Source organism: Lolium rigidum, chromosome 6 (assembly GCF_022539505.1).
Source record: "Lolium rigidum isolate FL_2022 chromosome 6, APGP_CSIRO_Lrig_0.1, whole genome shotgun sequence".
Taxonomy (NCBI): Eukaryota; Viridiplantae; Streptophyta; class Magnoliopsida; order Poales; family Poaceae; genus Lolium; species Lolium rigidum.
The window spans coordinates 290,841,675-290,865,166 of record NC_061513.1 but is presented as its reverse complement, the minus strand read 5'-3'; the positions used below and the strand labels follow the sequence as shown (position 1 = coordinate 290,865,166).

The 23,492-nt window shown below is 47.3% G+C and overlaps 1 protein-coding gene across 1 annotated transcript in view; it reads left to right on the top strand.

The window, feature by feature from the left end:
- LOC124664358 overlaps positions 1 to 23,492 on the top strand; it is a 57,976-nt gene that overhangs the window by 20,227 nt on the left and 14,257 nt on the right. The window contains exon 10 of the mRNA XM_047201897.1: positions 15,149 to 15,162. Within this exon, the coding sequence (XP_047057853.1) occupies positions 15,149 to 15,162 (14 nt within the window). The remainder of the gene's footprint in view (positions 1 to 15,148; positions 15,163 to 23,492) is intronic.

Below are 23,492 nucleotides of genomic sequence, written 5' to 3'. Positions count from 1 at the left end.
TCGCCGCTACGCTTCTTCGCGGGAGGTGGATTGGGGGCGGCGTCCGCTTGCCCGCCCGGGGCGGACTAGGGGCGGTGGTCGCTGCACCGCCGGAGGTGAATCGGGGGCGGCGTCGGGCGACGTGAAGGAGGTGTAGGTGAAGCACCACCACCACCACCGCCACCGCCGCCACCACCACCACCATAGGGGGTGGACTTGTCGGCGCCTCGCCCGGAAACTTGATAAACTTGTTACGCCATAGAATGAACCGGCGCTTGACATCTCCAAGTCTTGTCGCCCCTTCGGGTGTAGCAATATCAATGTCCGGGTCCTCAAACCCTTGGACTATGTCCTCCACCGTGACACGAGCATAGCCATCTTGAATGGGGTTGTTGTGGTGGAGTGCTCCAGTGGTAAAGCACTGCCGATGGCTACCTTCATGGACATGTTCCCGATAGGATAATACGGATGACATGCTTTCATCTCCTTTATATCGTCCACGGGGTAGCGAGGAGGCTCCGGTGCGGTAATTTCGACCACCGGAGGCTCCGGTGCGGTAATTTCGATCGTCGGTGCACCGGCCGGTGGGGCCTCCGTGGAAGCCACGCTCGCTTCTCCGCTGCGGCTTCCGAGATCCAATGGATGATCTTCATGCTCGCGCCCGAGCCGCATCTCTTTCGGCTACTAGAACACTCACGGTTTTCTTCATCACATCCATTTCCGATGCCAACCGCGCCACAACATCCGCTTCCCGATCCATCTTTCTCTTACGGCTTCACGTAACCGTACGGGTCATCGTTACGGGGAACCCTACTTTCCACGGAATGTGCCCCATGCCTCGTACACGTCCTCCGTGTTCGGGATTCCCGAGGGCTTTTTCAGGGCGTCGTTCTCTCCGTTGAACTTGATCCTCCCTCTTGAGCATCCCTCATTGCCTCAATAAGCTTTTGGGTGGGTTTAATTATTTTGCCCCGGTAAACACACTCCCCTGTCTCCGGGTTCGGCGATCCCCATGCCCGTACCACCGCCTTTTGGCCCTTGGGTCCCATCCCTCCGTACACTGGATGGATTCCTCGCGCCCTCGCGCTCGTTCTCCATCTTCTCCCACCTAGGCAGCCAAAGGCGATACCCTCCTGGCCCCATAATATGATTGTACTCCTTCTTGGCCGCATTTTCCTTATTTTTTTCGATATTTGAAGGAACTCGCTCCGATTTCTTTTGCTTCACAAATTACGGCCAATCATGTTGCAGTTTCTCATATTGTCCTTTGAAATCCAGAGTCTTGCCCTGCTTGACAAAGTCATGGGCTAGATTTTGCTTGTATTTCCGGAATGCGTCGGACATCTTAGAAAGAGCGAACTGTTTGACTAGCTTGCACCTCTCCTTGTTTTCCTCAATCTTGTTACCCTCCTCATCGTATTTGTGGTATTCCGGAGATAGAACGAAATGTTCCATAAGCTTGTTGAAGCAATCTTTTTTTTTGTTCTCTTATCGACAAAAGTGAAACCAAGACGTGCCTTCTTTGGCTGATTCCACTCCTGGACGGTGATCGAGACGTTGTCTCTAACAACGGCTCCGCATTGGCTGATAAACTTGGTGGCGTTCTTGCGGGGCTCCAGCGGCCTGCCGGTTGCTTCCTCGACAACCTCGATGGTGCATGTTTCTCCTGGTTTCATCGTCTTGGTTGCGCCACGCTTTGACGATGTACTCGATTGTTTCGACTATCCGTCGAGGGCTAAAATAAGAAAGAGAGTCGCGCGCGTTAGTACACACATATTTATTCAAATCGGTTAGTTTGTATCACCGTAGCTCAATGTATATATATACCTCGGCGCACGGAGGTGGTTGCTACTTCCAATTGAAGATCGTCGTTTATCGACGTTTCTTCGGCATCATCTTGTCGACGGCGCCCTTCATCTTCACCCTCAAGGTTCAGATAAGAAGAGATATCATCTTCTTCTTGTCCCAGCTTAGACATATACAATATCGCCGTTTATGATGCCGAACATATGGTCTTCGGCGTCCGGATCATAGTTGTCCATAATCGGGTCAGCTCTATCGTCCGCCATATGTCGATCCCGAAAACATGTAGTCAAAACAAATTAATTAAGTGAAGAAGGGGCGGTGGCGGTGGCGAAAGGGGGGCGGTGGAGAAAGGGTGGCAGTGACGAAAGGGGTGGCGGTGGCGAAAGTATTAAAAGAATCTAGGCATTTTGACAAACTCAAATAAATTTTGTAGTCAAATAAACTTAGAGATACCGCGGGAACAAATTTTAAGTTACAAATTTTAAGTTATACAAATTTTAAGTTACAAATTTTAGTGAGGCGCGCGGCGAGAGATCGACGAGGCGGCGCGGCAGAGATCGACGGCGCGTGTGCGCATGCGGTGAGAGAGAGCGAGGCCGGCGCGTGCGCGGTGAGAGAGAGAGGGCCGGCCGGCAGCGCGCGGGAAAGGGAGAGGAGGAGGGCGGCGAGGAGCACGGACGGTGAGAGAGAGACCGGCGCGGTTTTTTTAGTTTTTTGTTTGTAACTAAGTTTTTTGTTACACTTTAATTATACACTTTAATAATTAAGTTACAATTTAATTAAGTTACCATTTTAATTAAAAAACTTAGTTACAAATTTACAATTTAAAATATAGATATAGATATATATAGATATAGATTTACCACTTTAATTAATTAGTTACAAATTTAAACTTTAATTAGTTACAAAAACAACTTAATTAGTAATACAAATATTAAGTTATAATTAAATTAATTAATTTTTAGTTAAAGAAAAAGAAAATTTGGCCGGGCCATGGGCCGACCTGCTCTCCTCTCTCCTCTCTCTGCTCTCCTCTCTGCCGTGTGTGGCGACGAACGACGTCGGGCGGCGAGCTGATCGAGGGGCGGCGGCGCTTTGGCGAGGGGCGGCGACGGTTTGACGCGCGGCCGGCGGCGAGGCGAGCAGCGCGGCCGGCCGAGCGCGCGCGCGCGCAGAGCGAGTTAGGCGCGCCGCGCGCCGTGCGTGTGTGAGAGAGGAGGGCGCGCGAGAAGGAAGGGGAGTCCGGCGACGAACTGCGAGAGGCGACGGGGAGGCGGCGGCCGACGGCGGCGACGAGGGCGGCGGTCGGCGAGGACGACGAAGAGGAGACGGGCGGCGAGGTCGACGAAGAGGCGGAGACGGGCAGCCTGGCGGTTCGAGTGGAGAGAGGAAGAAGAAGTGTCCGCGCGCCCCGCACGTATTTATAGGAAACGACCTTTGGTCGCGGTTGGGGTCACCAACCGCGACTAAAGGGTACCCTTTAGTCGCGGTTGGTGACCCCAACCGCGACCAAAGCTCATTTTTCGGCGGTTTTTTGTTTCCCGCGGAAAATAGCCTTTAGTCGCGGTTGGTCAGGCCAACCGCGACTAAAGGCCTATTTCAAAATACTTTTTAATTTCTAAATGTTAAAATTATTAATAATATATCAAACAATTCAGGAAAATAAAACTAATTCATTTCTAAATGTTAAAAATACAAATAATATATCAAAAAATTCAGAAAAATAAAACTAATTCAATTCAAAATTTTAAAAATACAAATAATATATCAAAAAATACAGAAAAAATAAAACTAATTCAATTCAAAATAAAACTAAAAATACAAATAATATATCAAAAAATTCAGAAAAATAAAACTAATTCAATTCAAAATGTTGAAAACACAAATAATACATCAATAAATTCAGAAAAATAAAACTAATTCAATTCAAAATTTTAAAAATACAAATAATACATCAATAAATTCATAAAAATAAAACTAATTCAATTCAAAATCTTAAAAATATAAATAATATATCAAAAAATTAAGAAAAATAAAACTAATTCAATTAAAAATCTTAAAAATAGAAATCTTTCCGCCTCCCTCTTCCCACCAGTTCTTCCCGGCCGCCTATGTCTTCTCGTTGGCCCCCTCTTCCCGCCTCTGTCTTTCCGCCGACCCCCTCTTCCCGCCTCGTCTTCCCGCCATTTCTTCCCTGTCTTCCCGCCTCTTTCTTCCTGCCAATTTCTTCCCGCCTCTTTCTTCCCGCCACTTTCTTCCCGCCTCCTGTCTTCCCGCTCCCATTTTCCCGCCATTTGTCACTACATATATGTAGCCCGGCTTGGCCAGCATTATCACATCTCTACAATCTCTCATCACTCTCTCATGGCTTCCACCGCACCCACTCTAACCTACCAGCAGGTGGAGGAGCATCTCCGGATACCCTCGATGAAGGGCGCTAACCCGGAAAACCCAGAGGTGGCAGTATCTCCGGCTAGGGAAGTGATGGTCATCACTCCGGCCTGGACACAGCCTTTCCTGGACTACCTCATCGATGAAAAGTTGCCTGAGGATGAGGTCCTCGCACGACAGATCATCAGACGAGCAAGATCCTACACAATCATTGATGGACAGCTCTACAAACGAAGCGCAACAGGAGTTTTACTCAAATGCGTCTCCAGTCAAGATGGTATTGAGATACTCCGAGAGATACATGCAGGGGACTACGGGCATCATGCCGCTCCCAGGTCACTCGTTACAAAAGCTTTTTGGCTTGGGTTTTACTAGCTCATAGCTAAAGAAGATGCTGACAAGCTGGTTAAGACCTGCCGAGTTTGCCAGTACTACGCTAATCAACCAAACGCTCCAGCCCAAGAGCTGAAGACCATCCCTATCACCTGGCCATTTGCGGTCTGGGGGCTCGATATGGTTGGTAAATGATGTCTACGCACGCTTCTATTCCTGTAGACAGTGTTGGGCTTCCAAGAGCAGAGGTTTGTAGAACAGCAGCAAGTTTCCCTTAAGTGAATCACCCAAGGTTTATCGAACTCAGGGAGGTAGAGGTCAAAGATATCCCTCTCAAGCAACCACCGCAATTAAGATACAAGAAGTCTCTTGTGTCCCCAACACACCTAATACACTTGTCGGATGTATAGGTCCACTAGTTCGGCGAAGAGATAGTGAAATACAAGTAATATGGATGATTGTAAGTAGTAATTGCAATCTGAAATAAAAATGGCAGCAAGCAAACATGTAACAGAACTTGTTGGAAACGGTGTTTCAATGCTTAGAAATAAGGCCTAGGGATCATACTTTCACTAGTGGACACTCTCAACAATGTTATCATAAAGGAATATAAATATAAGCACTTCACTATGCTATTCTGAATTACTCTACGGCGGGATAACGAACACTAATTCACCGTGTAGGGCTGCAAAAGCAAACCTTAAAGATGTATTCCCAAGTACTAATAAACACCCCATGCCGTCATCGTGAGCATTCATAGGAGGTACTAACACACCACAATTTCATAGAGACATCCAACTCAAATCATAACCCGGTGAACAAGTATTCCGTGAAATATAGCCTAAGAGACCCACACGGTGCACACACTTGTCACCTTTACACACGTGGGACAAGGAGTCTCCGGAGATCACATAAGTAAAATCCACTTGAATAGCATAACGACATCTAGATTACAAAGCTCATCATATGGATCTCAATCATGTAAAGCAGCTCATGAGATCATTGTATTGAAGTACATGGGAGAGAGAGATGAACCACATAGCTACCGGTAGAGCCCTCGGCCCTCGGGGAGAACTACTCCCTCCTCATCATCGGAGACAGCAGCGGCGATGAAGATGGCGGTGGTGTCGATGGAGATGCCTTCCGGGGGCAATTCCCCGTCCCGGCGGCGTGCCGGAATAGAGACTTTTGCCCCCCGAATCTTGGCTCCGCGATGGCGGCGGCTCTGGAACTTTTCCCGTATCGTGGCTTATTGGTATCGTAGTTTTAGGTCACGGGGAGTCTTATAGGCGAAGAGGCGAAGTCGGAGGGGCCACGGGGGCCCACACAGTAGGGGGGCGCCCCCCCTTGGCCGCGCCGCCATGTGGGGTGGGGCCCTCCTGGCTCCCCTCTGGCCCCTCTTCGGTGCTCTGGAAGCTTCCGTGAAATATAAGATCGTGGGCCCTGATTTCGTCCAATTCCGAGAATATTTCCTTTGTAGGATTTTTGGAACCAAAAACAGCAGAAAATAGGAACTGGCACTTCGGCATCTTGTCAATAGGTTAGTTCCGGAAAATGCATCAAAACGATATAAAGTGTGAACAAAACATGTAGGTATTGTCATAAAACAAGCATGGAACATAAGAAATTATAGATACGTTTGAGACGTATCAAGCATCCCCAAGCTTAGTTCCTACTCGCCCTCGAGTAGGTAAACAATAAAAAGAATAATTTTTAAGTGACATGCTACTTACATAATCTTGATCATACTATTGTAAAGCATATGAGATGAATGAAGTGATTCAAAGCAATGGTGAAGATGATGACTAAACAACTGAATCCTATAGCAAAGACTTTTCATGAATAGTACTTTCAAGACAAGCATCAATAAGTCTTGCATAAGAGTTAACCCATAAAGCAATAGATTCAAAGTAAAGGCATTGAAGCAACACAAAGGAAGATTTAAGTTTCAGCAGTTGCTTTCAACTTTCAACATACATATCTCATGGATATTTGTCAACATAAAGTAGAATAATAAGTGCAATAAGCAAGCATGTAAGCATCAATGCACAGTTGACACAAGTGTTTGCTTCTAAGATGGAAGAATTAGGTAAACTGACTCAACATAAAGTAAAAGAATGGCCCTTCGTAGAGGGAAGCATGGATTACTATTTTTGTGATAGAGCTTTTATTTTGAAAACATAGAAACAATTTTGTCAACGGTAGTAATAAAGCATATGTGTTTTGTATAAGACATCCTATAAGTTGCAAGCCTCATGCATAGATTACCAATAGTGCCCGCACCTTGTCCTAATTAGCTTGGATTTACATGGATTATCATTGCATAGCATATGTTTCAACCAAGTGTCACAAAGGGGTACCTCTATGCTGCATGTACAAAGGTCTAAGGAGAAGGTTCGCAGTGGATTTCTCGCTTTTGATTATTCTCAACTTAGACATCCATACCGGGACAACATAGAAAACAGATAATGGACTCCTCTTTAATGCATAAGCATTCAACAACAAATAATATTCTCATAAGAGATTGAGGATTAGTGTCCAAACTGAAACTTCCACCATGATACATGGCTTTAGTTAGCGGCCCAATGTTCTTCTCTAACAATATGCATACTCAAACCATTGATCATGATAAATCACCCTTACTTCAGACAAGACGAACATGCATAGCAACTCACATGATATTCAAGAAAGGTGTAATAGTTGATGGCGTCCCCAGAAATATGGTTACCGCTCAACAAGCAACTTATTAAGAAGTAAGATACATAAGTACATATTCAATACCACAATAGTTTTTAAGCTATTTTCCCATGAGGTATATATTGCAAAGGCAAGGAGTGAAATTTTAAAGGTAGCACTCAAGTAATTTACTTTGGAATGGCAGAGAAATACCACGTAGTAGGAAGGTATGGTGGACACAAATGGCATAGTTTTTGGCTCAAGGATTTGGATGCACGAGAAGTATTCCCTGTCAATACAAGGCTTAGGCTAGCAAGGTTGTTTGAACCAAACACAAGTATGAACCGGTACAGCAAAACTTACATAAGAACATATTGCAAGCATTATAAGACTCTATATTGTCTTTCTTGTTGTTCAAACACTTTTACCAGAAAATATCTAGACTTTAGAGAGACCAATCATGCAAACCAAATTTCAACAAGCTCTATGGTAGTTCTTCATTAATAGGTGCAAAGTACATGATGCAAGAGCTTAAACATGATCTATTTGAGCAAAACAATTGCCAAGTATCAAATTATTCAAGACAATATACCAATTATCACATGAAGCATTTTCTGTTTCCAACCAAATAACAATGAACGAAGCAGTTTCAACCTTCGCCATGAACATTAAAAGTAAAGCTAAGAACACCAGTGTTCATATGAACGAGCGGAGCGTGTCTCTCTCCCACATAAGCATGAATTTATTCGAGAATGAAAATAACAAAAACAAAAATAAAAGCACACAGACACTCCAAGTAAAGCACATAAGATGTGACGGAATAAAAATATAGTTTCACTAGAGGTGACCTGATAAGTTGTTGATGAAGAAGGGGATGCCTTGGGCATCCCCAAGCTTAGATGCTTGAGTCTTCTTAAAATATGCAGGGATGAACCACGGGGGCATCCCCAAGCTTAGACTTTTCACTCTTCTTGATCATATTGTATCATCCTCCTCTCTTGACCCTTGAAAACTTCCTCCACTCCAAACTCAAAACAATCTCATTAGAGGGTTAGTGCATAATCAAAAATTCACATGTTCAGAGGTGACACAATCATTCTTAACACTTCTGGACATTGCACAAAGCTACTGAAAGTTAATGGAATAAAGAAATCCATCAAACATAGCAAAAAAGGCAATGCGAAATAAAAGGCAGAATCTGTCAAAAACGAACAGTCAGTAAAGACAAATTTTTACGGGGCACTTAACTTTCTCGGATGAAAATTCTCAAATTGAATGAAAGTTGCGTACATATCCGAGGATCACTCACGTAAATTGGCAGATTTTTCGAGTTACTTACGGAGAATACTACTCAAATTCGTGACGAGCAAGAAATATGTTTCTGTGCAGTAATCCAAATCTAGTATCATCTTTACTATCAAAGACTTTACTTGGCACAGCAATGCAATAAAATAAAGATAAGGAGAGGTTGCTACAGTAGTAACAACTTCCAAGACACAACAAAACAGTAGAAAAATAAAAACATGGGTTATCTCCCAAGAAGTGCTTTCTTTATAGCCATTAAGATGGACTCAACAATTTTAATGATGCACTCCTAAGAAATAAGACTTGAAGCAAAAGAGAGCATCAAAAAGCAAATTCAAAACAAATTTAAGCCTAACCCACTTCCTATGAGAAGGAATCTTTTACACAAATAAATTCATGAAGCACAAAGTGACACGCATAGGAAGATAAAACACAAGTAACTTCAAAATTTTCAGCATATAGAGAGGTGTTTTAGTAACATGAAAACTTCTACAACCATATTTTCCTCTCTCATAATAATTTCCAGTAGCATCATGAACAAACTCAACAATATAAATATCACATAAAGCATTCTTATCATGAGTCTCATGCATAAAATTATTACTACTCCCAACATAAGCATAGTCATTCTTATTAATTGTAGTGGGAGCAAATTCAACAAAGTAGCTATCATTATTATTCTCATCACCATAATCATCAAATATAGGAGGCATATTGTGATCATAATTAATTTTCTCCTCAATAGTAGGTGGACTGAATATATGATAGTCATCATTGCAATCATCATATATAGGAGGTAAAGTATCATCAAAGTAAATTTTCTCCTCCATGCTTGGGGGACTAAAAATATCATGCTCATCAAAACCAGCTTCCCCAAGCTTAGAATTTTCCATAGCATTAGAAACAATGGTGTTCAAAGCATTCATACTAATAACATTGCCATTAGCATGCATATAAAGTTCCATAGGTTTTTTAATTTTCTCTTCAAACACCTCATGTCCTAACTCAAGATAAATTTCATAAAGATCTCTAATTTCATAAAAACAAGAAACAAAAAGATATAATTGCAGAATCTAAAGGAAATAGCTTCGAGCTCTCACACACCGGCAACATTGCTAGGAAATAGCTTAGTAGTCGGAGGATGTGAATACCTTTTACCTTACCTCCCCGGCAACGGCGCCAGAAAATAGCTTGATGTCTACGCACTCATCTATTCCTGTAGACAGTGTTGGGCCTAGCTCCAAGAGCGAGAGGTTTGTAGAACGACGAGCAAGTTTCCCTTAAGTGAATCACCCAAGGTTTATCGAACTCGGGGAGGTAGAGGTGAAAGATATCCCTCTCAAGCAACCCTGCAATTAAGATACAAGAAGTCTCTTGTGTCCCCAACACACCTAATACACTTGTCAGATGTACAGGTGCACTAGTTCAGCGAAGACATAGTGAAATACAAGTAATATGGATGATTGTAAGTAGTAATTGCAATCTGAAATAAAGATAGCAGCAAGCAAACATGTAACAGAACTTGTTGGAAACGGTGTTTCAATGCTTAGAAACAAGGCCTAGGGACCATACTTTCACTAGTGGACACTCTCAACAATGTTATCATAAAGGAATATAAATATAAGCACTTCACTATGCTATTCTGAATTACTCTCTGGCAGGATAACGAACACTAATTCACCATGTAGGGCTGCAAAAGCAAACCTTAAAGATGTATTCCCAAGTACTAATAAACACCCCATGCCGTCACTGTGAGCATTCATAGGAGGTACTAACACACCACAATTTCATAGAGACATCCAACTCAAATCATAACCCAGTGAACAAGTATTCTGTGAAATATAGCCTAAGGGACCCACACGGTGCACACTGTCACCTTTACACACGTGGGACAAGGAGTCTCCGGAGATCACATAAGTAAAATCCACTTGAATAGCATAACGACATCTAGATTACAAAGCTCATCATATGGATCTCAATCATGTAAAGCGACTCATGAGATCATTGTATTGAAGTACATGGGAGAGAGAGATGAACCACATAGCTACGGTAGAGCCCTCGGCCTCTAGGGAGAACTACTCCTCCTCATCATGGGAGACGAGCGGTGGCGATGAAGATGGCGGTGGTGTCGATGGATATGCCTTCCGGGGGAAATTCCCCGTCCCGGCGGCGTGCCGGAACAGAGACTTCTGTCCCCCGAATCTTGGCACTGCGATGGCGGCGGCTCTGGAACTTTTCCCGTATCGTGGCTTATTGGTATCGTAGTTTTAGGTCACGGGGAGTCTTATAGGCGAAGAGGCGTAGTCGGAGGGGCCCTGGGGGGCCCACACAGTAGGGGGGCGCCCCCACCCTTGGCCGCGCCGCCATGTGGGGTGGGGCCCTCCTGGCTCCCCTCTGGCCCCTCTTCGGTGCTCTGGAAGCTTCCGTGAAATATAAGATCGTGGGCCTTGATTTCGTACAATTCCGAGAATATTTCCTTTATAGGATTTACGGAACCAAAAACAGCAGAAAACGAGAGCGGCACTTCGGCATCTTGTCAATAGGTTAGTTCCGGAAAATGCATCAAAACGATATAAAGTGTGAACAAAACATGTAGGTATTGTCATAAAACAAGCATGGAACATAAGAAATTATAGATACGTTTGAGACGTATCAGTAAACTAAAGAAATCATCTCCTGGCGGTTTTGAGTACCTCCTGGTCGCTGTTGACAAGTTCAATAAGTGGATCGAGGCAAAGCCAGTGAGAAAAGCCGACGGTGCTACAACACTAAAATTTGTTTGCAGCCTCGTGATGAGATTCGGCATCCCACACAGCATAATCACAGATAATGACACAAACTTCGCACAAGGAGAATTAAAGGATTACTGTGAGGAAGTAGTGATACGGCTGGACCTTGCTTCTGTGGCTCATCCATAGTCCAATGGTCAGGTCGGAAGGGCCAATGGTCTCATATTATCAGGAATTAAGCCACGCCTCGAAGAACGGCTGCGACGCGCAGCTGGAGCTTGGGCTGATGAGTTGGATTCTGTCTTGTGGAGTTTACGAACTACCCCTAACAGGTCAACCGGATTTACTCCCTTCTTCTCGGTATACGGATCCGAAGCCGTGCTCCCTCCGACATCATCCATGATTCACCGCGAGTCTCCGCATACAATGAAGAAGCTGCTAACGAGGCCGAGACGACTATACGTGGACTTGATCGAAGAAGCTCGGAATTTAGGCCGACCAACGCTCCACCATATACCGGCGAAACTCCGACGCTATCACGGCCGTCGAGTTCGGAACCGCTCTTTCATGGCCGGAGACTTGGTCCTCCGCCTTCGTCGAGTGAAAGACCATAAGCTGCAATCTCCATGGGAAGGACCCTTTGTCGTTAGCAAAGTGCTTCACAATGGATCGTACTACCTTGTCGATTTCCGGGAGCTAAAGGATAGACACGCTAGCCGGTACCGAAAACGCAAGCGAGAGGATCCGGATGACATCTACGACGAAACAGATCGCCCTTGAAACATTGCACAGCTACGTCCTTTCCACACTTAGCAAAATTTTCCGAGCTACATACTCTGTAATAGTTATACATGATCAATGAAATAAAGCTTTTGGTTCACTCCTTGAGTCTTTTACCTCCTTTACTTGTTCATTTTTAGATCATGTATGTTTTCCAACTAAAACCGCAGAGCTGGACATTTCCGCCTAGGCGTGTATGAAAGTTGTGATTTTAAAAAATCGTCCTTTAGGACGTAAGCTTAAGTTTTCTGGTGGAAATATTTTCTGTTGCGAACTCGTGGATTCCTAGTAGCGATTTCCGGCACCTTGACTGGGGGTTTGTTTCTGCGGTTATTAACGGACTGCCATTGGGCTTCGTCGCCGCTGGCGAGCGTTTCCGGCTAAAGGTCTTCCGGCTTGCGGAAGATCAAATGAGTCAGCCAGAAAACATAGAAATCAGCACTTGCTTTCCAACAAAACGAAACATGCAAATAATATTAACGGATAGCAGGATAAGTTGTTTCCGCCCATGCACACGTGTTTCGTTCCTAACTACTTAAGAATTTAAAGTTGTATTACAAACCCTCTCGGGGCCAAAATTATGCATTGTTTTCCATCTTTTCCGCAGGAATAAGTTTTTACTTCTCCTTAGCCGGAGAAGTTTCCACATTGAAATCAGCTTTCTCTGCGTCAGCAGGAGCTTCCTTCTCTGCATCCTTGGTGGGAGAGGAGACATCTTCGTCTTCTTCTTCTTCTTCATTTGCAGCCGGAGTTGCAGCGCCACCTTGGTCCTTGGAGCTTGTCCAGGTGTACTGGCTTCCGGATTGGGCAGGCCTGGATCCGCCTCGCGCTCCTTGAGAAGCTCAGCTTTGAGGGGCTCGTCGGCAGGAAGAACCGCCTTATCATAAAATTCGTCATGGCAAATTCTCCGGGCAATGCGCGTGTCGTAGCCGCTGACTACATCCAGAAGCGCGTTGACGTCCGCGTCCGGAGGAACACCAGCAGTTACTTGATCAAGATTTAGCTCCGGGTTGTGCGCCAAGCACATGGCCAAGGACATGGCGGACTGCGCCCGTGCCGAAGAAGCTTGCGGATCCACCACCAGCTCCGGAAGCACATCGATCCTCTTGATGAGCTTGCGCACATCGCAGGTTCGGCTCTTCTTGATATTTAGGTTGTGGCAGATCTTCCTGGAGGCGGAGATGAGGTCTTTGCAATCTTCCCCGGCTAGCTGCAGCAGATCATCGCGCGGGAACTGGCTCCGACGTTCTTCATTATATCCAAGCGGATCTGAAGGACGCAATTTTTGATAAGTATAACAAATTAAGCGCAACATATGCAATACTCTATGAGTTTCGAGGACGTACCCATGAAGTCGGAATTAAGCAGGTCCCAGCAGTTCTCCGCTGTCTCCATGTAATTCCGGAGTCCTCCCAGCTCTTTCTGCTGCTCCTTGATGGTCTCACTGTCAGTCTTCCTTTTGAGCTGGAACTCGCCCTCTTTGTGGATGAGCTTTGAGCTTTTCTCAGCGAGCTTTTTCTCCGTCTCGGCAAGTTTTGCCTCAAGCTTTTTCTGGGAGGCGCGCAGAGTTTCCAGCTCAGAGGAGGCTGCAGCAAGGGACGAGGATGCACCTATTCAAAAGATATGTAAAACGTTAAATTTGAGATGCCGAACATAACCTACAGCCAAAGAGAGTCGGAAACCAACCTTGGGCTTCCGATAGCTGCTTCTTCAGATCCGCATTCTTCTCTTTGTAGTGTTGGATCTTTTCCGCCTGGCTGAGGGTAACGCGGCGCTGAAGAGCAATGTTTTTATGCAGCTCAAAATGCAGAGCCTGTTGTTCCTGTAAATCCAGTCAGTGCAGGAGTAAGTTTCACAAGTATTTTATGGTTAAGTCTTTCTAAAGCATTTTTGCCGGAAATCTTTCCGCCATAATGTTTGGGGGCTGCCACGACATTTAAATCTTCTTTAGTTTGAGTTTTTCTAAGTATCTAGACGCTAACTACACTAGTTTCCGCCTAAATACTTGGGGGCTACAGGGGAGTTGCCTTCCGTTTGCAGATGAGCTTGTCCAAGAACTGGCCGGTTTCCCTTTTGAAGTCTTGGATCTCCGACGTCTCGGCGTCCGGTTTGCCCCAGGCATTGTTTAACATTGAGTTGAGCAGATCTTGCTCCAACTCCCATTTTTCCGCCTCCGTTAGTTTGTTGAAAAACTTTGTGGCATAGGCTTTGGGGGTGGAGGAAAGATCAGCCGGATCTCCATAATTCTTGGGGAAAACGACCATATCACCAGTTGCAGCTTCAGCTTTGCTGGAGGAGGTGACCTCTGCTTCTTCACGGCCTTGTGCTTCAGCTTCTTCAGGGGCATGGCCCTTGGCGCCGGAACTTTCTCCGCCCGCTCTGCCGCTACTAACCGGAATTATCTCCGGTGGAGTGGATGCAGCAGGAGCAGGAGATTGATTCGCGGGAGGAGGAGATGGCTGTGGGGTAGCTTGGGGGCGCTTGGCGGAGCAGGAGTGGCAGGACCAACGGCTGGGGACTTCTTCATATACTTTGTGATGGGTTCTTGCACGTTGGTCCGCGTGGCGGTGGAACTCGGATTTCTACAAGCAGGCAAAGGAAAAACATAAGTAACAAAGTCTATCAAGACAAAAGACGCATGATGTTCGGAGACTTACGTCGCGCCCGGAATGTTGGGGCGCGAGCGTTTCCCTGCTGTCGTCAGCAGCTTGAGGCGCTAGTGTTCCGCCTTCTTGGAGTCAAGCGGAGGTGGCTTGGTCACTTTGGGTTTCTTGGCGGAGGCCTCGCCGCTGGTTCCGGCTTCAGGGCCGGAAAATTTGGCGCGGGGAAGCTTCGAAGGACGAGGAGCAGCCTTTTGGGGCACGCGCTCCTCTTCCTCCTCATTTTCCTCCGGATCCTCCTCCGCTGCATCACCGCTGACTGGGACTCGGAGTATGGTGCGTAGATCCTCCTCCGCCAAAGTATCGAGCTGCGAGGAGGGTTAGAAGAACAAGTTAAAACACTTATAAAAATTGAGAAGTTGAAGAACAATGAAGAAGCAAGTGCTTACCGGAGGACATTGGTCGTTCGTCTTGATGTCTTTAATCAGTTCCGGGACCTCTTGGCCCCGTCCTATCTTCACCAGCTTCTTGAATCTCCTCTTGAGGGAGTCAGCCGGAAGATCGTGGCGCGTCACCCGGAGAGGATCGTCCGCCCTAGTATATGCGCACATCATGCGTGCGTTGTAGCGCAGAGGTTGGATTCTTCGGGAGAACCAGCTAAGGGTCAGCTGGGCTCCGGTTAGTCCATCGTGGACCAACCAGGAAATCCTCCGGGCCGCCTTATCCAGTATCGGAGTCTGGGCGAGCGAGGGGATGAAGCTCCAGCTAGCCAGTTCTTCTGGGGGCTTGTTGCTGAAGGTGGGGAGTCCATCGTGGACACTCGGAACTGAAACGTTCTTCACGTAGAACCATCAGGCGTTCCAGTACCGGACGGACTCGTGGGAATCATGGGGCGGATACATACGGCCAGGCCGGAACATGGAAGTCACGCTCCTTGTCCTTTGTCTCCTTCTTCAACCGGAAAAAGAATTGCCACAGCTTGACATCTGGTCGGATCCCAAGATGCCATTCGCAGAGAGTTGCGAAGTTGGAGAGGAGAAGGTATGAGTTAGGGCAGATGTTGTGGGGTTGGAGCCCGTACGTATCGAGGACGGAGAGGAAAAACTCCGAACAGGGGAGCGATAGACAGCGCTCAACCCATGCCTTGGTCATAACTCGTTCGTCCGCATCGGGTTTGGGGACGTTGGAGTCGCGCATGAAACTCCAGTGCTCGGAGATCATGCCCTCGTTCTGGAGCTCTCTAAGCTCCGTGTCAGTGGTCTCGCAGGGCCACCATTGACCCCTCACTCCTTCGCGGATCCGGGCCTTGGAAGCCTTCCTGTTTTCCGCTTCCTGAACCTTGGCTGCCATTCTAGCTTGGCCTGGGAGTTCTTCTTGGAGCTCTTGAGTGGTTGGAATCTGGCCTAATACGGTACTGGAAGAGGCAGAGAATGGTTGAGCGAGCCTAATGTTGGAAACGTATGGTGGAAGATATGCAATGGGATCCGGGCAGATTGGTTCTACAGTGCTGGGATCCGGGCTACTCGGAGAACTACCAGTACAGTGTGGTGAACCATGCGACATGCTTCCGGCTGCACCCATGCGAACTAAGTTGAGTAACCGGAAAACTACGCTAAGTCTACTTCTTCTTCTACGGGGCCGGTGCACATACCGATTAATGTCGCGGCGGTCCGGCGAAGCTCCGAAGAGATGGAGGTCGTCGAACTTGCAGCTTTGAGCCTCCGATGACCACGAATCGGCGGCGGAGACATTTTCCCGATCAACCGTGGCGAACTCGGTTCGGAGAGAGGTCTGGAACGGCGGCGCGCGAAGCTCCCGTGGAGAAAGCTCGCCGGAGTTATGATCCGTCGGGCGGCACGGCGCGAGGAGGAAGACGATGCGGTGAGGATGCGGTGAAAGAATGCGAAGTTACCGAGCTGAGGGGTATTTATAGACCTCGCGCGGAGATTCGTGATTCGGATCCAATGGTGGAAACGGAACGGTCACACCGTCAGATGATTGACACGTGTCTTAGGTCAAAAGCGGTAAAACGACGTGGAGGTAACTTAACTGTGCGCTCCCGAAATTTCCGGCTAAAGATTCGCATCTCCGAAAATTTAGCGCGGGAAAAGAGGAGGTTGTGCGCGGGAAAAGTGGAATCTCCGTTACGTTACCAATTCCGAAGACAAGAGGAATTCCGAGCAGATGAAGCCGGAAACAAGTAAAAGTTTTGAAGCTCTTCAAGATTCTCTTCGGATCCAAGCTGATTGAAGTCGGAGGAATGATGAATCTCGGAGAACTTCGGGGGCTACTATTGTGGGTATACTTTATGGGTATATAAACGGCATGGCCTAGAACCGGCAAGGCCGGGTGGCCCATAGTTGGTGATGAGGCATGTGGCCCATTGGGCGGCCCAGTTGCTGTAGATCCTGAAGGATGAAGTCCAGCCCAGGAGCAGGAAGCCGGTGACATAGGCATCCCAAATGGGCTTGCCGAAGATAGTACCCGGGGTTTACTGAAGGCCCACTACCCGAAGAATAAGAAGATTCGGGAGCCCAAGATATATTATGGAAAGTTAAGAGTTGTAATAGGAAGTATTGTTTGTAATCTGGCGGGATGAGTTAGAAACCGTTCCGGACTCTGTAACTTGTATAGCACGAATCCCTCGGCTCCACCTCCTATATAAAGGGGGAGTCGAGGGACGAAGAGATAATCGAATCATTGTCTACAAACCCTAGTTTTCACAATCGTCGAGTACTTTTCGGCTGAAACCTTCGAGATCTACTTGCCCTCTACTTCCAACTAAACCCTAGCCTACAATCCATAGGCATTGACAAGTTGATACCTTGTCAATTGGCGCCGTCTGTGGGAACTAGAGGCGTAAGGATCTGACCTCAATGGCACGTTCAAGATCTTCGACGTCGTCAACCGCAAGCAACACAATGGATTGAGGTAAACAGATCGCTGCTGGTCTTGTCGATTTTGTTCCTCACCCACCCTCCCGTTTGGATGCATATGCGTATCTGGCGGAGCCCATGGAGATGACGTTCGGAAGGTTTCACTTTCGCGTCGAGAAGGAGGGATCGTATCGTGTCGAAATTCCGATTTCGTCGGGATCGTCGGCGGTCGATTCTGATTTTTCAAGCTATGCATCATCAACCGAGTCAGGAGAAGAAGAAACTTCGGCGACACGTTACATCAGCACCAGAGCAAGAGAGAAACTCGCCAAGATCTTCGGCGACATGTCGTTTGAGTCATCTGCGGACTCATATATAAGCGATGGCTCAAGCGATGTCGACAGTTACGACTTCATCGACAAATCTATCACGATGGGCAAGGTCTTCATCAATCTCAACGATGATGTCACCAAACCCAACATAGATCCGAGTACAAAGTATCATCGGATTTATGCCATTGAAGATCAAGAGGAAACATTCGAGGCTTTCGACGATCCGGGAAATCCATACGTCGATCCCTCCAATCTGCGACAAGGCACGGGCAACAAATACGTCGGGCCGCAGCCGCGAGATAGAGTTCAACTTTCACAAGCGGCGTGGGACGGAGCCGCGAGAGCTATGAACGGTACAGAACCAATGGCTACCACGGCCACACCGGAGGAATTACAAGCATATCAATATAGGCTCGCACGAGCCGTCGTGGAATTGGAAAAACAGACGGCTGATTTGAACGGGAGAAAGGAGGCGGCTTACGCATCCAGGCAGGAGAAGGGCGGATCTAAGTCGACAATCTAGAACTTCGGGTGATAGCCACGGGGAGGCGCGTAACAGAGCAAGATCAAGGCTGCAACACATACCCGAAGCGAAAAGAGAACACTTGGTCCAAAACCTCGACATGTCCTTCATGTCGATAGATACAAGAGGAAACATCATCCCTAAGACACCGGAAAGCTGGGTATATGGCGACACATGCTTTTATCCTTGCATCTAAACCACCTCCGGGTGATCCAAGGGAAACACTCGTACAATATGGCGGTAGCGAGGAGTTGGAGCTATGGGGACAGGCGTTTGTATCAACGCCTCCCGGAAGGAGCGGCAAGGCAAAATAGTCCACGACTGCGCAGCGGCAACGGCGGCAGCACTCGAAGGACCAAGTGGAGCAAGAGACACGGCGAGCGCAAGCAAGGGTCGACGAGAGCGCGGCAAAGCGGAGAGGATCATCGGCAATCTCCGGAGCTTAACGACGAAGATATGTGCGGCTTACCATGCTTCACGAGGAGAGTCCGAAAAACTCGAGTCCCCTCGAGATTCAAGTTACCCGATAATTTCAAGAAGTTCGACGGCCTTCAAGATCCGGAGGATTGGCTAGTCGACTATCCGGAGACGGTGAAGCTCACGGGAGGAACCGGGGCAACGAGCTATGCAAAGCATCCGGGTGCATTTGAGTGGAGCCGCACGATCTTGGATAAAGAAACTCACTCCGGGATCCATCGACAGTCGGGAAAGTTTCGAGGATGTGTTCGTCAAGAACTTCGGATCCACGTGCAAAAAACCTGCGTCGTTAGAGGAGTTGAGAGCATGTCGACAAAAGCCGGACGAGCCAATGAGAAAGTACATCCAAAGGTGGAATATCATCAAAAACTCGGCGAGAAAATATATCCGACGAGAGAGCAATAGACGCGTTTGTCGCAGGAGTCGAGCGTGGAGATTTTGTCGAGGACTTGGGAAGGACCAATCCAAAGACAATGATCCGCATTAATGGAGATAGCAAATAAATGGGCGAGATGGAGAAGACGCTGTCCACAACAAACGGCACGAGTCACCGAGAGGAGGACCGTGGTCGAAACTATCAACCAAGGCGAAGATTTCCTCGGCGGTACCGGAACTATGACGCTCCAGGACAAATTTCGGCGGGTTTTCGGACAAATACGGGAGGAAACAACGAGAGATGATTATCGGAGAAGCGGTGAGCGGCGAGGTGATAACGGGGATGATTCACGCAACAGGCAAAATAGCGGGCCTAGGTTCCCAAGACCTTTCGTGTCCCCCGAAGAGATGATGAATGGACCGTGTCAGATGCATTTTTTCCTCGACGACGAACGGTAAAAGACGGTCGGGGCACCTGCAGAAAGACCGTCGAAATTTTCGAGCAATGTTGCGATATGCGGAGAACGCTAACGCGCGGGCAGCACGAGAGAAATCCTCGAGAACCCGGAAGCGAGATTCACTTGCCGCCTCCTCCCGCGATTACGGACGACAATCGGCATCGGCTCGGAATAGCGGCAGCACCTCCACCTCCACCTTATGTTGATCCTAACTCCAACGGAGCGAGTGTCGATGATTCGAAGGGAAGGCCGTCCAATAGAGCTCGGAAAGTAATCTCACGACAGGTGTTTATGGCGGAGAAAATGCCTCCACCAACAGTTGAGTACCTTAATTGGTCGGGACAAGATATTGGCTTCACCATAGCAGATCATCCGCAGCAAGTTCCTCGACCGAGGCGGTCGAGCACTTATTACGCCGGCAGTTATCGCGGGATTTGATGTCTCTCGAGTGTTCATAGACGGCGGCAGCAGCCTAAACCTTATGTATGCTGATACATTAAGGAAGATGAACATATCCTTAGCAAACTTGAAACCAACAGACACAAGGTTCCGCGGCATCACACCGGAGAAACCAAGTTATCCATTGGGGAAGATCAACCTCGACGTTCAGTTTGGGACCCGAGAAAATTATAGAATCGAGAGGCTCGAATTTGAAGTCGTGGATTTTCCGTCGCAATACCACGCTCTGTTGGGACGACCAGCATATGCTAGATTTATGGCGGTGCCACATTATACATACCTGTTATGGAGGTTGCCTGGACCAAAGGGACCAATCACAGTCAAAGGAAGCTTTGCCTTAGCCGATAAGTGCGACAAGGATTTTCACCGGCTGTCAGAAACTTTCGGGATGCAAGCTGAGTACTTGGCGTCAAAAAGCATGACTGATTACGACGTACTGCCAGACGTTGGAAGGCCAAACAAAGAATCAACTTTCAATACCGAGAAAAATTCAAAAGAGGTGCAGATTCACCCGACAGACCCGAAAAAGACGACATCTATCGCAAACGACATGGATATCGCATAGGAAAGCGCGCTCGTCGAGTTCCTCCGTGAGAACTGGAAAATCTTCGCATGGTGTCCAGCCGACATGCCAGGAGTACCCAGGGAACTTGCCGAGCACCACCTAAACTTGGATCCGATAGCGAGACCAATCAAACAACCTTTGCGGCGTTTTTCGGAACCAAACCGCAAAGCCATGCCGTCGTAAATTAATCGACTACGAGAAGCTGGTTTTATCAAAGAGATATTCACGTAAGCCACATGGGTAGCAAACCCCGTGTCTGATGCCGAAGAAAAACACTAAGGTCCTTCGCATGTGCGTCGACTTTACGTGTCTCAATAAACATTGTCCAAAGGATCACTTTCCTCCCGAGGATCGATCAAATTATCGACTCCACTACTGGATGTGAACGTCTTTCCTTCCCGGATGCATATTCTGGTTATAACCAGATTAGATTGAAAGAAGAAGATGAAGTAAAGACCGCGTTTATTACACCTTACGGCGTGTTTTGCTACAGAACAATGCCCTTCGGTCTAAAAAATGCGGGAGCAACATATCAGAGGATGATGCAGAAGTGTTTGGCGACACAGATCGGGAAAAACGTGCAAGTATACATCGACAATGTCGTCATAACGTCAAAAAAGGGGACAACACTGATCGAGGATCTCAAGGAAACTTTTGACAACCTCGACAAATTCTCGCTCGAAGCCGAACCCCACGAAGTGTTCTTTTGGCGTCCCGACGAGGAGAACTTCGGGGTTTCTAGTCTCGAGCAAGAGGGATTGAAGCAAATCCCGATAAAATACAAGCTATCGTAACAATGAGGAAGCCAACAAAGTTGAAAGAAATACAACAGACTAACGGGGCGAGTCGCAGCTTTGAGCGGATTCGTCGCTAGGGTCGGGAGAAAAAGCGTTACCATTCTACGCTCTGATAAAGCAAGGAGATAAATTCCAGTGGAACGAAGAAGCCGACAGAGCTTTCGAGGATTTGAAGCGCACAATCTCGACACCACCAATTTTGGTGGCGCCAAAGGAAAAGGAACCTCTCCCGCCGTATATCGCAGCCCACGCCCCAAGTGGTGAGCACGGTGCTAGTTGTCGAAAGGGAAGAAGAAGGAAAACTCCATGGCGTGCGAGAGGCCGAGTATACTTCGTCGGCGAAGTTTTATCACCCTCAAAACAAAGGTACCCTCGGTACCAAAAGCTAGCATATGGAGTGTTCACAACAAGCACGAAAATTGCGCCACTATTTTTCGGCACACCCGATCATAGTGGTCAATGAAGCTCCCTTATCAAATATATTGAACAATCCAGAAGCTACGGGTCGTGTCTCCCTTTGGGGAATAGAACTTTCCCCTCGGGACATCACGTATGAAAAAAGAAAAGCGATCAAGTCGCAAGTACTGCCGGACTTCATCGCAGAGTGGATGGAGTTGCAAAACACAAGACCTCCAGACTTGTCGAGAACCTGGACCATGAACTTTGACGGGTCCAAAAGACTAGAAGGAGCTGGCGCAGGAGTAGTACTCATATCACCTGAAGGCGACAAGTTGAAGTACATCCTTCGGATGACGTTCCCTAACGCATCTAACAATGAAGCGGAATATGAGGCTCTCATACACGGGATGAAGATGGCGAAAGCCTGCGGTGCAACTCGACTAAAAATCTTTGGCGACTCACAGTTGGTGGCTCAACAAGTTATGAACCAATGTGACGCAGTCAATGATAGCATGATGGCATACAAGGAGGTGTACAACGAGCTCGAGAAGTTGTTCGATGGATGCGAAGTAAATCATATTAGTAGATTGAGCAACGACGAAGCCGACGTTCTTGCAAACATCGGGTCGCAATGCCTTGCGGTCCCGCCGGTGTATTCGGGGAAGAGATAACGAGAGAGATCCACCAAATCGACAAAATCAAAAAAGAAGGAGAAGAAACCCTCGGGGGCTACCAAGGAAAAGCAAGAGGAAGAAGAAGAAGATCGGGACCTGGTCATGGTGATACGGATACCATGGATGCAGACGTACATATCGTACATCCTCAGGAAAGAAATACCCGATGATCCAGTCGAGGCAAGGCGAGTAATTCGACGCTCCAAAGCTTTCACGGTAGTCAAAGGGGAATTGTACAAGCGAAGTATTTCAGGCGTCCTGCAGAGATGTGTCACACCCGAAGAGGGAAGAATAATTCTGAAGGATGTACACGAAGGAATATGTGGCCACCACACAAGTAGTCGAGCTATTGCAGCCAAGGTTTTTCGGGCAGGATTCTACTGGTTGACAAGCAATCGAGGACGCCAAGGACATAGTAAGAACTTGCGACGCGTGTCAAAGGTTTGCCGCAAAACCTCACTCTCCAGCAGCAGAGCTAGCACCAATACCATTGTCATGGCCCTTTGCCCAATGGGGACTTGATATGGTGGGCAAGTTACACAAATCTTGGCCGAGGAGGAAAGGAGTACATGCTAGTAGTCAGTCGACAAATTTACAAAGTGGATAGAAGCGAAGCCGATAAATTCACCGGACGGAGCATCCGCGAGTAAAATTCATAAAAGGCCTCGTCTTCGATTTGGAGTGCCCCACAGAGCATCGTCACAGACAACGGCAGTAACTTCACATCCCACGAATTCAAAGATTATTGCGAAGAGGTGGGTATCAAGTTGCACTTTGCGTCAGTTGCACATCCTCAAACCAATGGGCAAGTCGAGAAAGCCAATGGCATCATCTGCAATGGCATCAAGAAACGCTTGTTAGGACCACTCGGAAAAAGCTCGACATACCCGGCCGAAGAACTACCAAGTGTGTTGTGGAGCATCCGAACAACACCAAACACAGCAACACAGGAAACTCC